The sequence below is a fragment of the Bombus affinis genome, chromosome 7, assembly GCF_024516045.1.
Source record: "Bombus affinis isolate iyBomAffi1 chromosome 7, iyBomAffi1.2, whole genome shotgun sequence".
NCBI classification, from domain to species: domain Eukaryota; kingdom Metazoa; phylum Arthropoda; class Insecta; order Hymenoptera; family Apidae; genus Bombus; species Bombus affinis.
Genome location: NC_066350.1, coordinates 9,041,197 through 9,055,117, shown reverse-complemented (window position 1 = coordinate 9,055,117; position 13,921 = coordinate 9,041,197). Strand labels below are relative to the sequence as shown.

Here is a 13,921-nt window from a genome sequence, read left to right as displayed (position 1 = left end):
CTCTCCCCCTCTCCTTCTCGCTCTCTCTCTCTCTCTCTCTCTCTCTCTCTCTCTCACTGGAAAGTTTCAGAACGGTATTCGAGTTGTCCAAATTGCAGCAATCTTGCACCGTGTGGTATGCTACATATAGATACACTTGCTCAGAAACACCGAGGCAATCGATTAGAAGTTGTATAGTAACGATGCAACGATGACAAACTTGCCATCAACTTGGTCGATCGTAGGGCAAAGATACAAGTCCGACGATCAACGTTAAGACCCGAATACTCTTTGATCGGCGCGAGATTCATCGTGCGCTTGATGGTTAATTAAACGTTGAATAACTAAAGCATCGATCAAACGATCGATCAACTGATCCGATAAGGGGAATTTCATTTCTGCGTTTAATTTCCCTCTTCGATATATTAATAGTGTTAAATGTTATAGTTTTATGGCGATTGAACGTAAACTTGTATTAAATATGCACGTAATACTTTACTAATAGCTTTAATATCGACGATGGTTGAAAGTAATTAACCAAATTTTCGCTATCGATAATGGTTATTAGATAGCAAAAATATTTTCAGCCACAATAACTGCGTTATCTGTGTTATTTATGTAAATTCATGTTTTTGTGAAAATAATTTAAAGAACAGAACCTAGGAAAAATGGAACTTAATGGAAAATGGATACTGTAACTTTGTATATTTTGTATATTTTTGCATATCATGTGCGTTTGTACGCCTTTAAATTTCTCGCAAATGCGTCAAAATTCGCAGTCAACTTAACAGTAACCAAGCGAATTTCTATCATCGAATGGTTGTAATATTTATAAAAAGGAAAATTCATCGTCGACAATGATAATGATTATTAATAGCCAAAATGAATTTCCGTCATCAGTACTTGTTACCAGCAACCACAAAATACTTTTATCACCGATAATGGTTATTCGTAATAAAAATCAACTCCTGTCATCGACAATGATTACCGGTAACCAACGCAATTTTAATTATCTATAATGGTTATTCTTAGCACTAAAAGAATCAATGTTCTTCGATCAGCTAATTTCTAGAGAAATCTTTTCAGAATTTAGTGACCACTACCTTCCATTTAGGCAAAACTTAATCATTTCTTAAGCACTTTTTAATTAAATCTAGTAGGGACAAATTTTCCCTGGCTTTACCCTAACAAGAGAGATGTCAGGGAGAAGGCAACCGGATCGCCTCTTCCACCCTTTAATTATCCCTTGTTAATAAATCGTGTAATAACTAAGTTCGCTCTATCTATTAATCGCTCGATTATCTACAGCTTTAACTCTCCTTTTTGCCAATCTAGCCAGCTATTCTCTACGCTCGTTGATTTAACAAGCAGCAAAGGTATCAGGCTAGTACCACTCTTCCCTCGAGCGTAGTTCGATTCAACTTTGACCGCGAATAGTTTACAATTGGTTCGGTCGAACTTTCCTTTAACCGGGAATCCGTTAGCGATCCGGCAACTGATCGAGAAATCAACGTTTACGCTTCATTCTCTATTCGCTTAACGTCCTACACGAACACACCTAACAATGAGAAACTATGCGTCGAAGGAGGAGGCAGGCAAATTTCTGCCAACGAAGAAGATTGTCGCCAAGGAATTCAAACGGTTACGTGCCCGGGGAGCGACGGGGAACAGCCTGACGGCGACGACTAACACCGCAGTCATTGGAATAATCCAGTGACTTTGGTCTGGCAGGGTGACTGCACTTGCAAACGCAATCAATGCGAGTAAACGTACGCGTTAAGCGGCCGGCATTGTTGCGCGGCCATTGTTCCCGCGAGGTTATTGTTGCATTATCCCTGCATTATCGAGCCTTATTACCAAGCGAGTTTAAAGTCAGCCATTCAGCTCGATCGAATCTTGCGGCTGCTCTGACCAGCGCGACGATCATCGCGGCGATTTTCCAATTTCGACGAGTATACCAATAGACATGATCGCTCGGGAATAATCAGACGTAGGATAGACTGGGGCCAGAAGCAAGTAGGAGTGAAAGTTAAATATTTCGAAATGTATTTGTTGTCTGTACGTATCGAGTTTCTTAGATGGAGCTTGGACGAACGTTTCTTAGATTATTAGATTAGAAAACTAATCTGATCAACTTTCTGTTTTACAGCTATATTAGGTTATATGATTGATATTGGTCTTCTTTAAAAGCTAGTAATTAATTTTCATGAATTTATTAGAATCGACGAAAGAGAAAATTAGAAAAAAAAAGAATTGTAAAGACTGGTATAAATGGTTAAAAACAAAATATGTTTGTAACGTTATTATCATTTTACGCTTTTTAATTTATTAAAATGATCACTGTGAGAGCTGATGTAATGAAAAATTATAATTAAATCACACACATCCATGTTTCAGCGATCTACATAACAGAATAACTTCTCGATATTATCAAATTTTTGTTTCTCAATGTTTTACAATGTAACATAACGTTTCCCTCTGTTACTATGCATTTTTCATTCGTTTCAATTGCTTTTTCTGCTTTTCTGTAATCTAGTTTTTGTTTCGTGTAACTTGCATTGTATTTTACTCACTTTTAAAGAATATCATCAGTGAAAATTTGTAATCGAAGTACAGAAACATGACAAGAAAACGTTAACGTGTAACGTTACGACCAATCTCGGTTGACGCGGTTCGTCCTGCAAGTGCGTCTTTGCATTTTTTTTTCATTATCACGATCTAGTAAAGCGTAGAGAATTTCAGAAGCTCCAGTATGCCCATTCGTTTCTAATAAAGAGGCTGAATTTTCATTTCATTATCATAATCTAACGGAGAACTTTAGTAGCACTGGGATTTGAATAGCTTTCATCGCAGAAAATTTTAATATACAAATTTACTGCATTGAGCAAAATAATTTTAGATTAATTTTGTATAAGTTCAGAAAAATGTGAAATAATTAATTGATTTGAGATCCTATCGTATTCAAAGAATTTTACTTATTTCATCTCCTTTTTTATTTATTTTTTATTTCTTTTTTTTAGTTTATAAACACAAATATTTCATCTCTCTTACAGATTGGTCGAACAAATATAAGAATTGTTTAAAAATCACAATTATTTTACTATCAACTCCACCCACTGTTCTGCCACACGGAATTTACGATAGAATTTCATTCGCGATCATAGAAATTTCATTGTTCTTTTCTATGACTGCTGGAATGGTGAATGCAACGATCATTTTCTATAAAATAACAAGAATAGAGCATCTGTCATACACAAGGGAAACGATGCACGTGCAGGCAAAATTATGAAAAATGAGACTGCGCGAGAAGGCGGCGGCAATAACAGGGTACAAGGCTCGAGCAAGTTCCTCGCTTAATTTTAATCTCACGGACGTCCTCGGTGGGACCCGCTTCTCAACGAGGCGTCGACATTTTATGCATTAAACTGCGATGCTCCGTGGTAAGGGCTACCGATCGATTCAGAGATCTTTCTGCTCTTTTTTCGATTCCTCTCCTTCTCTCGCCTTTCGACGCTTTCATTCCCGGCCCGCGGCTGCACCTTACCACGCGGACTTCATTAGCATTTTATGGGATGTATCACGATGGGTCACGATGTTTCACCGGCTGTTTACAACGCTCGTACATCCATGGGACGAAACGCGAAACCTTGTTTCCGTTAAGGAAATGTCCCCGTGGATTTGCGCGTGAATTGCCTCGTTAATTTTTGCGGTATACCTCTCTTTCGACGTACTTTTGGACGAAGAAATTCACGAAGTTTGAAAATATACGCCCTTATATCACCGCCAAACAGAAATTTCAGAGAGTTTAAGCAGAACGGAGAGACTTTAATTTTGTCTGCAGCGTAAAATGTTAATTCGAAGCCAGTTATTTTCTTGTTAATTTTTACTAATACGCTAAATACTATAAAATAGAAAGCGATAACGGGCTAATACGATGAAATTTCAATGGAAGCTCGAAAGAAGTTTCAAGTACAGCGTGGTCGTAGTATTAAGTCGTTTGATAAAATCGTGCCGATTTTGTGACGATTTACAAGATATTTCGGAAAATGGGTTCGTATGTATGCACTGTTCCATCCGATAACTTTCTTTAATTTTTCACGAATAAATTTATCAATATGTCTTTTAAATTTGCTCATAGAATCGCATTTCTTTTCGTTTAGGAAATTCTTCGATGCTTTCTTTTCCGAAGAGCAGCTTTTCTGCGAAGAATACACATTCGCTTGCTGTTTGTACTGCATTTTCCCCGTAAAAGGAAAACCAAATGTACCACAAGTTTACTTCAGACTGACAAAGCCAGTCGGTACGCACGTCCAAGCATACGAACCTACTTTCGACCAGATCAATCGCTGTGTCAACTCGGTGTCCTAACACTCGGAACGTTCTGCGAACTTTTTTGGAATACGGAGAACCGGCTCACGGTTCGTTGATCGAGCCGAGGATCTAGTTGCGGTTGGTTTCATCGATGTTGGCGGGTGGTTGAAGCCATAACAATTAAAAGGGGGCGTTTACGAGGCCAGAAACGACATCGTTGCAGAGGACGTGGCCGATTGTAAACGCCAGCCGAGCTGGGCGAGAACGTAAATGGTTTGCCCCGTCGGTCGCTGACAATGCACTGTCCATTTTGTATTTCGCTCGATATAACGCACAGAATATATCAAAGATATATCAAAGCACATGACTTTACATTACTTACGAATAACACCACGTTGTAGATGTGTAGAACGTATTTCAGGAAATTCACGGAGCAGCAGCCGTCGTCTCGGGTCCTCAGCCTGGTGGACGTACCAGGAAGTCTCTCGGCGCTTTTAGCCATGATTGGTTGATTCGTTTCTTCTTCGTGTGTCTCCGTCGTGCCCGTGGTCGTCGTCGTCACCTCGTCACTAACTCTGAAAGCACACGGAATTCCATCGGATTAGTGATTTTTATAAGCGAAGAAGGATAGTCGTTTCTCGAATGAAAACCGAGGCAGAGCGGATGGAACTGGATCTTGTCGCCGACACGAAATTGTATTTCTTCCGGCGGCAGCTATCGAGATAGCGACTCTTCGCGTTCAGAATACGGTTTTAGGAGTAGCCGTGCTCCGCTCGAATCGCGAGTAAATCTATCTTCGAGCGTCCCTTCCGGTCCCTGGCGGCAGGCCAGCGGACACCACGCGCCGCTAGCATTTCCGACCAAACGGCCACAGACACGAGAATCCGATAGATTTTACCCCTTATATTTGACTGGTACGTCGCTTACGATATCCGGTCCGTTTTTCAAGGTACCTCGTATCGATCCAGTAGATATCTGACTGACTTCGGAGAACAAATTGGATACATTCAATAAAGAACATGGAGCATATTCAAACAAATATTAGAGCAAATGAAGCAGAGGAGATTTTTTTAAAAAACGTAAATCATGGAACAGTTGTATTTGTAGTCAAATTTGAAGAAAGTGGTTTAGTTATGGGAATAATAGTGGTTCGTTTATACAGGAAAGTAAAGGGTATTATATTTATGTATTAAAAATGTTATTAAAAAGTAAAAAAGTATATAATTACTCATCTATCTGTCGCACTCGACTTTTTCGACGTTTTAATATACATGGTATTTTCGTTAAACGTTTCGTTCTCCCAGTCTGATTCGAAATGAATTTTTAGGAACGAGTATATTTTAATTAAAAATATTTTTAATAGAGAGTAATTTTAGTGTTTGCACGGTTTCGTCCTGTTCTATAATTTTCCACGAGTTTCTTCCATTAAATAGAAACGACGAATAAGAGACAGTGAAACAGTGACAAAGTGGAATGAAATGAAAAGAAAATATGGCGCGTAGTGGCAAAGGATATACGTCAAGGAACTGTAAGTAACTCTTCAGCGTTTCGAAAGAAAAGCGGCATAGGTTGGCACGAACCGATTCTTTCACTTCGCCAAGGAATGCAGCTTTCGATCGATCGTTTCTCTGCCTTCGCTCCATCCCTTTTCTGTTCCTGTAACTTCTGTTCCTTTTCCTCACTTTGGTCGCGTGCACGAAATCGGTCGTTGCTATCTTCGTGACAGTGAGACCCGAACTCGATTCCAGCCATCGCATCATCGACTTCTCTTGTGCAATTTCTTTTCTGTGCATTCGATTAGCTCGCCACGTATCGTGGTCGAAGCGATATCAAAATCGATTTCAGCTTTCTCGGTGACGATTAAATTCATTAGTCCTTCCATCTTTGCATTTCTTTCGATTTGATGAAGAATTGTTAATATTTCCTCTTTAAGAATAATTGTTTGATCGCTGTATAACGATATAGTTGGTATTCTTGTAAAGGGCAAATAAAAGAACAGAACCTAAATAGAAATTTGTTTTTAATACTTCTGCATGTTACGCGCATTCTGCGTATTCTATCACCTTTAAGTTTCCTATCAACGAATAAAACTGCGCACTCTAGTAATTATTACTATCCCTACAATATACTAAATTATTATATATATATATTTTATGAACTGTTATCAAATTTTTAGATTCCTTATACATTTAACAAACTATTTTGCAACCTACCACCTTTCAGGTATTCAAATTAATAATACTCTTCTACGAACGTAATCTAATCGAAGCAAGTCCATTATTTACGGTATTGAAGATTTCAATTGAACGAAGCGACAGATGAAACGCGGCGACGATTCGTTCACTGGCCGATAACAACCAGCGGAGAATTAATTAGAAACCGCACCTGGCTGGCTGGCTGGCTGGTTGGTTATTTATTCGCGCTAATTGTGTTTCCGCAATTAGAACGTAGCCGATCGAGAAACAATTGGGCCGGGCGCCAACGAAGACGCAATTGGCCAGGCCATTCTTCGTGGGGATTTCGGTGAACCGCGAGGTTGAATGAGACGAAGGATAAATGGCGGACTAATGAGAACAAACGAAGGGAGGCGAAACGCGACGCGACGGAGGTAGAGATGGTCGAATGCGGAGGAAGACCGTGGAAGAACTGATTGCAGGCGATGCTCGAGCAACCCGAAGAGGGGAGATGAAAGAAGAGAAACCGCGAAATTAAATGGGTGTGACCCGTCATACTCGTGTGGGCGAAGTAGTTTCGACCGCGAGCAGAGAATAAAGAGAAGTTCCCACCTGAATGCAAGTGCATTACCGTTCACAAATACATATTAGGGTTAGGACAATTAGAGAAATACGATGTATATAAATAACCTGACAAACCGTTAGAAGATTATTAAACCTCGCTTGAAACAATGGCCTGTGAAGAAGCGGTATGTTCGATGTCATAATAAAAATCTCATCGATTATATACGAAGATCTCGGGAAAAAAGTACATTTTTGTCGGATATATATTACTTCAATGTTACTTTATAGATAGTATCTTTGTGTGATCGTTAAAAACGAAAAGAATTGGTTAGGGCCAAGGATTATGCTTCTCGTAAATGTCTGATAGATTGTGAGATTTTTGTAAAAAGACTACTAAGAAGCAATATTTTAATAACGTTTTTGAAATTATAAAGAGGTTGCAACAATCGAATATGCAGACAATTTTAACAGCCAATTGAACTGTCCAATTCATCCCCATTTTTTAAAAATAAATGTTAGAACAAAGAATTACATAGGAGTCAACGTATAATTAACTGTTCATTCGCTATTTTCTTCTAAATCTTTTCCGAATAATCTTTAATTTAGACTGTTACAATGTGTAACAGTTTGGATCAACCATGACATTCTGTACACGACCAGCAGGTATCCCTAATACATATGAACGGGAATTTATATATTTTTCTCTCCTTTTCTTCGGTTTCTTTTACCTTCTTCTTTTAGCAACGCTTGCAACTTTTAACGCGCAATGGGCTGTAGTATAACCCTTCGCAGTTGTTGGCCTTTGCATACTTTTTGCTTATGCTATTTTGTTTGTTTATCGATCGAATATTTTCCACTTCCGTTGTTACTTTTTTCGGACAGATAGCAATATAGCCCTTAATGTCAACCGGCATTTTTTCGATTCATCGAAAAAGCTATCGTGTTTTATTTTACCACAGAGGATTGTCGTGCGGCTGACGTTATTCCAGCGAATACGTTATTCACTTCCAGTCCGGGGGACAGCTGTAATTCGTTGAAATACGCTGAAAATTTCAGGATGATAGTTTTCGCGCTGTTACATCGAGGACGGGAAATGCAAAGAGGTAAGAGAACCGGCAAAGTTTCCTGCAAGTATCGTTCATTATGCCAACGTCCCGCGGAACAAAGCAGCGGAACAAAGCAACGGAACAAAGATATAGATCGCGGAACAACGTGGTAAACAACAGCTTTCCCGAACGAAAAACTCAAACAGATCGGAAGAGTAAAGGCCGCAGGGGGAGGAAATCCCAAGATGAGGAAACTTACTGTTTCCGCTCGATATCTCGCGGTAATGGGGATAGAATGTTTTATTTTAACGAATCGTCACTGGATAATATTCAAATGTGCTGTTAAGAGATAAGTAACGAGGTTTTGACATAAATATTTTGATCTGTTAGAGGGTAAAAGTAGTAAAATTTATTACACAATATTAAGTAGATTATTATGGTTGCTGTAGCCCTGTGCTACTTCAACTTTGTCGCGTTAAATTAACTCAAATGAAATATTTATAATTAGTTTCTTGCGTTCTAGTTGCGTCACAACTATATAGCACAGGTTTAACAGTAATGTAACTGATGCAACTAGGTATGTCCGAAAAGTTTCTTTCCTTTTATAAGGAAATAATAGACGCACAATATTTTTTGTTTCATATTAGTTTATTGAATTATGCACGAACATAATAATAGAAATAGAATGAAATGGATCATACCTCATTCAATAAAATAATATAAAACAGAAATTGTTGAATCTATTATCACCTTATGAAACTTTTCGGACAACGTAATAAAATACGACGAACATAATGACGATCCACCTAAGTGCTATCCCTTTCAAGGTCTCAAATGTATTAGTATAATTATTATTTTATAACACTAATACCTAATAGTATATTCAATTATACATCTCTACTCAAAAATACAGCTATCAAGTTAAAATGAAGAATACATTTATGGATTTATAAGGTAACGAACGTTCAAGATGGGACGATGCTTTTAACAGAACCATCGAAATGGCTTGCTTAACGACATACAAATGTATGTATCTTTGGGATAACGAATAGTGAAAATACTCAATGGCGGTGACATGAAAAAATTCATCTGCCACGCGCCGTTCACCCGATACGGCTCTTCTGCTAACCCACGTGCTACGCTCCTCAGCTTTCAGCTACACCTCCGTCGCCCACGCTGAAAGTCACGGCCCACGTTCGCGATGACGCATCTATATGCATCTGGTATTTGTTTTTACAGATAATTTAGGAGGAATAAATGGAGAAACATCGATGCATTTTGAATGATTATCTTCTATCGAGAAACCACGCGAGAATTACATAAATCCTTTTCGCGATTTATCTTTATCGTTGGATTTTTGGTGATATTTACCGTTATGAAAGTGTTCGGATATTTACCATAGAAAACTTTTATATCTATGCTTTATGTGTTACACGTATTTTGAAATTTCATCGACACTGTAACGAGACGCGACATGTTACGATTATGTCGACAAATTTTGAGATCAATTTGAAAATGTATATACACGTTATAAGATATTTACTGCAGATGTGTTACTAGCATACGACGTTCAACTATTTTTCTGATCTCTGTGAGATACAAATAAACGAATAATTTTAATAACGTTTTAATTATTGAACAACAACCTGCTGAATTTTAAAACTGCTCTGTAAAAAATAGAAAACGTAACTTATCGTATTATTGCTCTTCTATCATGAAGTCTTCAATCGCATTATTCCTACTTCATGAAATACACGTTATTTTCAAGAAACTGATACATAGCTCTATCGATCGTATTAAACGATAAATACATAAAAATTACCGGTACTTTCGTACCGTGGGATGCGCGAGACGCGTCATGGGACGCGTACGATTCGCGAAATTTTATCGTTGGACGATTCACCTGGAAAGAGCGGAGGTGAATAATAGAAAAAAAGGGTATTTGATCGCGTTGCTTGAATTCCATTTTTTAGGGCCCCCATCACTACCCTTTGGCCCTTTGGTGCAACTCTACAAGGGTCGCGTTAATTGTCGAGCTGACACGCGCACGTAAGCCCACCTATCGAAAACCATGTCTCATAATATATCAGCGATGACATCGAGGCTGTCGTTCGATCCCTTCCCATCAATTTGCGGCAGTGCCATGTTCCCAGCATAGACATATCCTCATTTATCCCAATGTCCTACACGTCGCCAGCCAATTTGCTAATCGAGCCAATCATCCAATCGTATTAACCTTGCCGGCCATTCAGAGACCCCGGTCTTCTTTTTATTGGTTGGTTCCTGCGACAGGTTTCACATTTGCAAACACACCAACCTCCAAGGTGTTAAACGGTCTGGTCGTATCGGGACACGTCGTTTACCTTTATCGATCGATCTACAAGAGCCATTAACGGCTTAAAAGGATACTCGTTGCCGTGTAAAGGCGAATTTAGACTTTACACTTTGGACATGCATCGTGAACGATTTATTCGCGCGTGAAAGCTATAAAGATCGTTTCCATCTGCGGTTCATCCGGAATGACCAGCCAAAGATAGAGTCAATCTCTGCTTTCGAGTTGGATTATGGTCAGAGAAGCAATAACCGACCTGTCGAATGAAACTAAGCTATCATATCAAGATCTTCTTAAATCAATCCATAGTATCGGAAAAGAAGAATGGAACAGGTTATGGAGTTCGACCAGGAGAATCCAACTTCACGTCACAGTTCGAAACTTTTATCATCCAATACCTTTCTTCGATTCTGTATTTCATCGAAAAACTCGTTTAATTATAGATTCTATAATTTTACGATTCAATGATAATTCTATGGTTTTACAACGTTCTTACTATTTTGTTTGCAACATTACGATAAACCAAAATTTGCTTGGTCCTCGATTGGATTAAACAGCACGATGGAGGAGACTTTATCCAAAGGAATTTCGAACAAGCTCGCAGACTACAAGATAAATGGCTCGCTTTAATAACGAGAACGATGGACGACGTACGAAGATCGTACGATGTGGGATCACGTATCGACGAAAACATAAAGCATCACAGGGGATTCCTGGCACGCTCGGTTTAAGTCAGAACCGTAATCCGAACGCCCCTTTCTTCCTTTATTCCATGAACTCCGCCCCGTGAAATTTCGTCGATAAAGACGAAACACACAGCAGAAGCAGCATGGCAGATAGATTGGCTGACTTTACGCGATCGCTCGTTAACTCGAAGTAATCGAAAATTCTTTCATCCGGAATGGGAGAAAAAAGAATGCGCCTCGACGTATGGAAGTATTCTTTAGAGTCAGGTATTTTGCCCTTTCTCCTGTATCGAACCATCGTAAATCATCCGTCGATGTTTCCAAACCGCAGCTCGTTCTTTGACTAAGCAACTTTGAAGAGAGCTTGTATGTACCGATATATCGATCTTCGTCTTTTTCATCTTTATGAATGACACCAGTGTGCTCGTTGGTATTTACCAGACTATCCACGCTATTGCCTAGGTTTCGTATTTTCTCGTAATACTTTTCTCCTTTTACGTGTAATTCTTCGTAACTCGTTACTACTGGCTATGACATCTACGTTCTAGACTTCGTCTTTCAAGGAAAATTACATAATTAATGTGTCCTGTACTTGCGTACTTCTATCGGAAGCTTCACAGGTACAACTTTACGACTTAATTAGACTTAATAATTCTTCTACGATAGAATCACAGATACACTGAGACGAATCGTGTAACTTGAGAAATATTTTATTTATAGGAACCGGAACGTATTGAACAAAAGTTAAAGATGCTGGAACCTTTTCTTTTGAAATTTTCTTTCTACAGGAAGATAGCAAGTACCGCTTGTAATTACCAATTCGTCACAAATCTGTACACTTTGTTCAAATTCAAATAAAACTATTACAACAAATCGTAATGGTCAGAAATATTTTCCACATCTCTCTATTAGCCTTCGCTCGATTCCAGTCGGCGCGTTACGCAGTTTCCATTTCAATTACGCGAGGCTATCGTTCCCACGTAATGTGGTATCATTTACAGTGACCGAAAGCTTCGCAGGGGGGACGAAAAATCGTTAGATCTACGCGGTATCGATTTTATCGCAGCTCTCGATTTACTAGCGGCCGATTCGACCGCAGGTTCCATCGCGCACCAGCTGGAGACAGCCGCCACACGGGCAAACGTACAACGCGGCAACCAGCCGACGAACGAGTACACCGGCCCACGCCATCCGCCTCTGCGTGCAATTGCACCTCGTAGCACCGTGGAAAATTGGATAATGCGACTCGCACAAGCCGGGAACAAGCGGAATCTGACCGACGTTATACCGACAAACCGTGGCGATCTTCTTTGATCCTCGGGGGCATTTCGAATTTTCCTCCGCTTCCGGGAAGAACGATCACCCTCGATCTCACGCAGTTCCGCGAATCGCTTTCCCCTTTTACAACTAGACGTTGCGTGGGTGCGACGATCTAACCTCGACGAACGAAAGGTAAATCAAGAAGTTTTGCTTAATCGCGTTTCGCGTGGTCGTAAAGTTACGATCGTCTTATCCCGTAGAAATTGGCGATCGCACGCAACGGTCTGCGTCTAGCTAACTTGTTGGCGAAGCCTCGTTCAAATTGGTCAAATAATTTGAACTTTGGTTTGGATTAATAGCGCGAGTTGAGTTATTTGAATTAAACGGCTGTTCTGAATGAAATTTCTTTGGACAGCGAATGGTAAATAATGTGAGCAGCGAGGATAATCTGTGAAAGTCGCATAGCGCAAGTCAAGTTACTTTAATTAAGCGGCTTAATTTTTCGCTTGTGTCTTTGTTAACATTTATACGTCCTTATTGTTATTTCGTATCACTTTCTTATTACTTTAGTACGAAGCTGATATCGTACACGTTAATATTTTGTATATAATGACATCAAAGAGGAAATGTCTTGTATCAAGCGCCGAGAGGAAAGAAAATACTTCAGAAGTTAGAGAAGGTAGATAATTAATGACGTCAAGAACAGGAACACGTAATTGGAAATTACTCGGCTGTTTCAAGAAGTAGAAAAACTTTAATGGTACTGAAAAATAAATACCAACGCTCTGTTTTGCAATAATAGTAATGAATCAGCGATAAAGAAATGCCACTATCTAAATACGTATATTATAACGTTAATATCTTGGAACATTTGGAAATTTCCATATATATTATCAACATTTTAAGTAGCCGTGTTGAAAGCAAGGAGATTACATTGAAAATGACGATGAACGACCACCTTATTTTCAAATGTTCCGAAAAGACGCGGATTCTACTAACCGAAATTCGCTCTTTCCAACGATTATGTCTCTCCATTAGTCCGGATACTAGAAATTCCACTGTAATGGTTTTTTGAAATGATTAGTTCAATTTTCTAAAACTTCCTACGCTTAGATACATTTCGACCGGAGAAACCGGTTGTCCATAGACGATTCTGAGCTACGAAGATCGATTCCGCCAAGTGTAGCTTCTTTTTTCATCGTGTCACAGAACGAGACACTCGTTCTTTTTTGCAATAACAAGTTATTCCTTTTTGCCGCGACCAGCGACTGAAGAACTGCGAGAAAGCGGTGCTGGCAACTGGTGTTTCGCGTCGCTTCCTGCAAAGCTAAGCAAGCGGTTGCAGTGCTACGGGGGGACACGTAATTAACGTTTATAAACCAACGTGCCCCGGAATAAAGAGCCCTGGCCGAATAGTACGCGGCAACTACCTACGTATACGGAAGTTACGACCCGTTATTTATCGCGTTATTACGCTGAATATCGTCCGCCTGTTGGAAATAACACGAGGCATTTAAGGGATCGTAAAGGACACTCGTTTCGTCTTTACGTCGTTTTCCCCTCGAAATA

The 13,921-nt window shown here is 39.4% G+C and overlaps 1 protein-coding gene and 1 long non-coding RNA gene across 3 annotated transcripts in view; one reads left to right on the top strand and one right to left on the bottom strand.

Annotated features, from left to right (window-relative positions):
• LOC126918906 (CD151 antigen-like) overlaps window positions 1-13,921 on the bottom strand; it is an 89,718-nt gene that overhangs the window by 31,958 nt on the left and 43,839 nt on the right. For both annotated transcript variants that reach the window (XM_050727464.1, XM_050727465.1), the window contains one exon: window positions 4,673-4,865. In XM_050727464.1, coding sequence (XP_050583421.1) covers window positions 4,673-4,865 — 193 coding nt within the window. The remainder of the gene's footprint in view (window positions 1-4,672; window positions 4,866-13,921) is intronic.
• On the top strand, window positions 11,568-11,966 carry LOC126918927 (uncharacterized). Its single transcript, XR_007711468.1, has 2 exons — window positions 11,568-11,712; window positions 11,813-11,966. It is a non-coding gene; the product is annotated as an uncharacterized LOC126918927 (long non-coding RNA).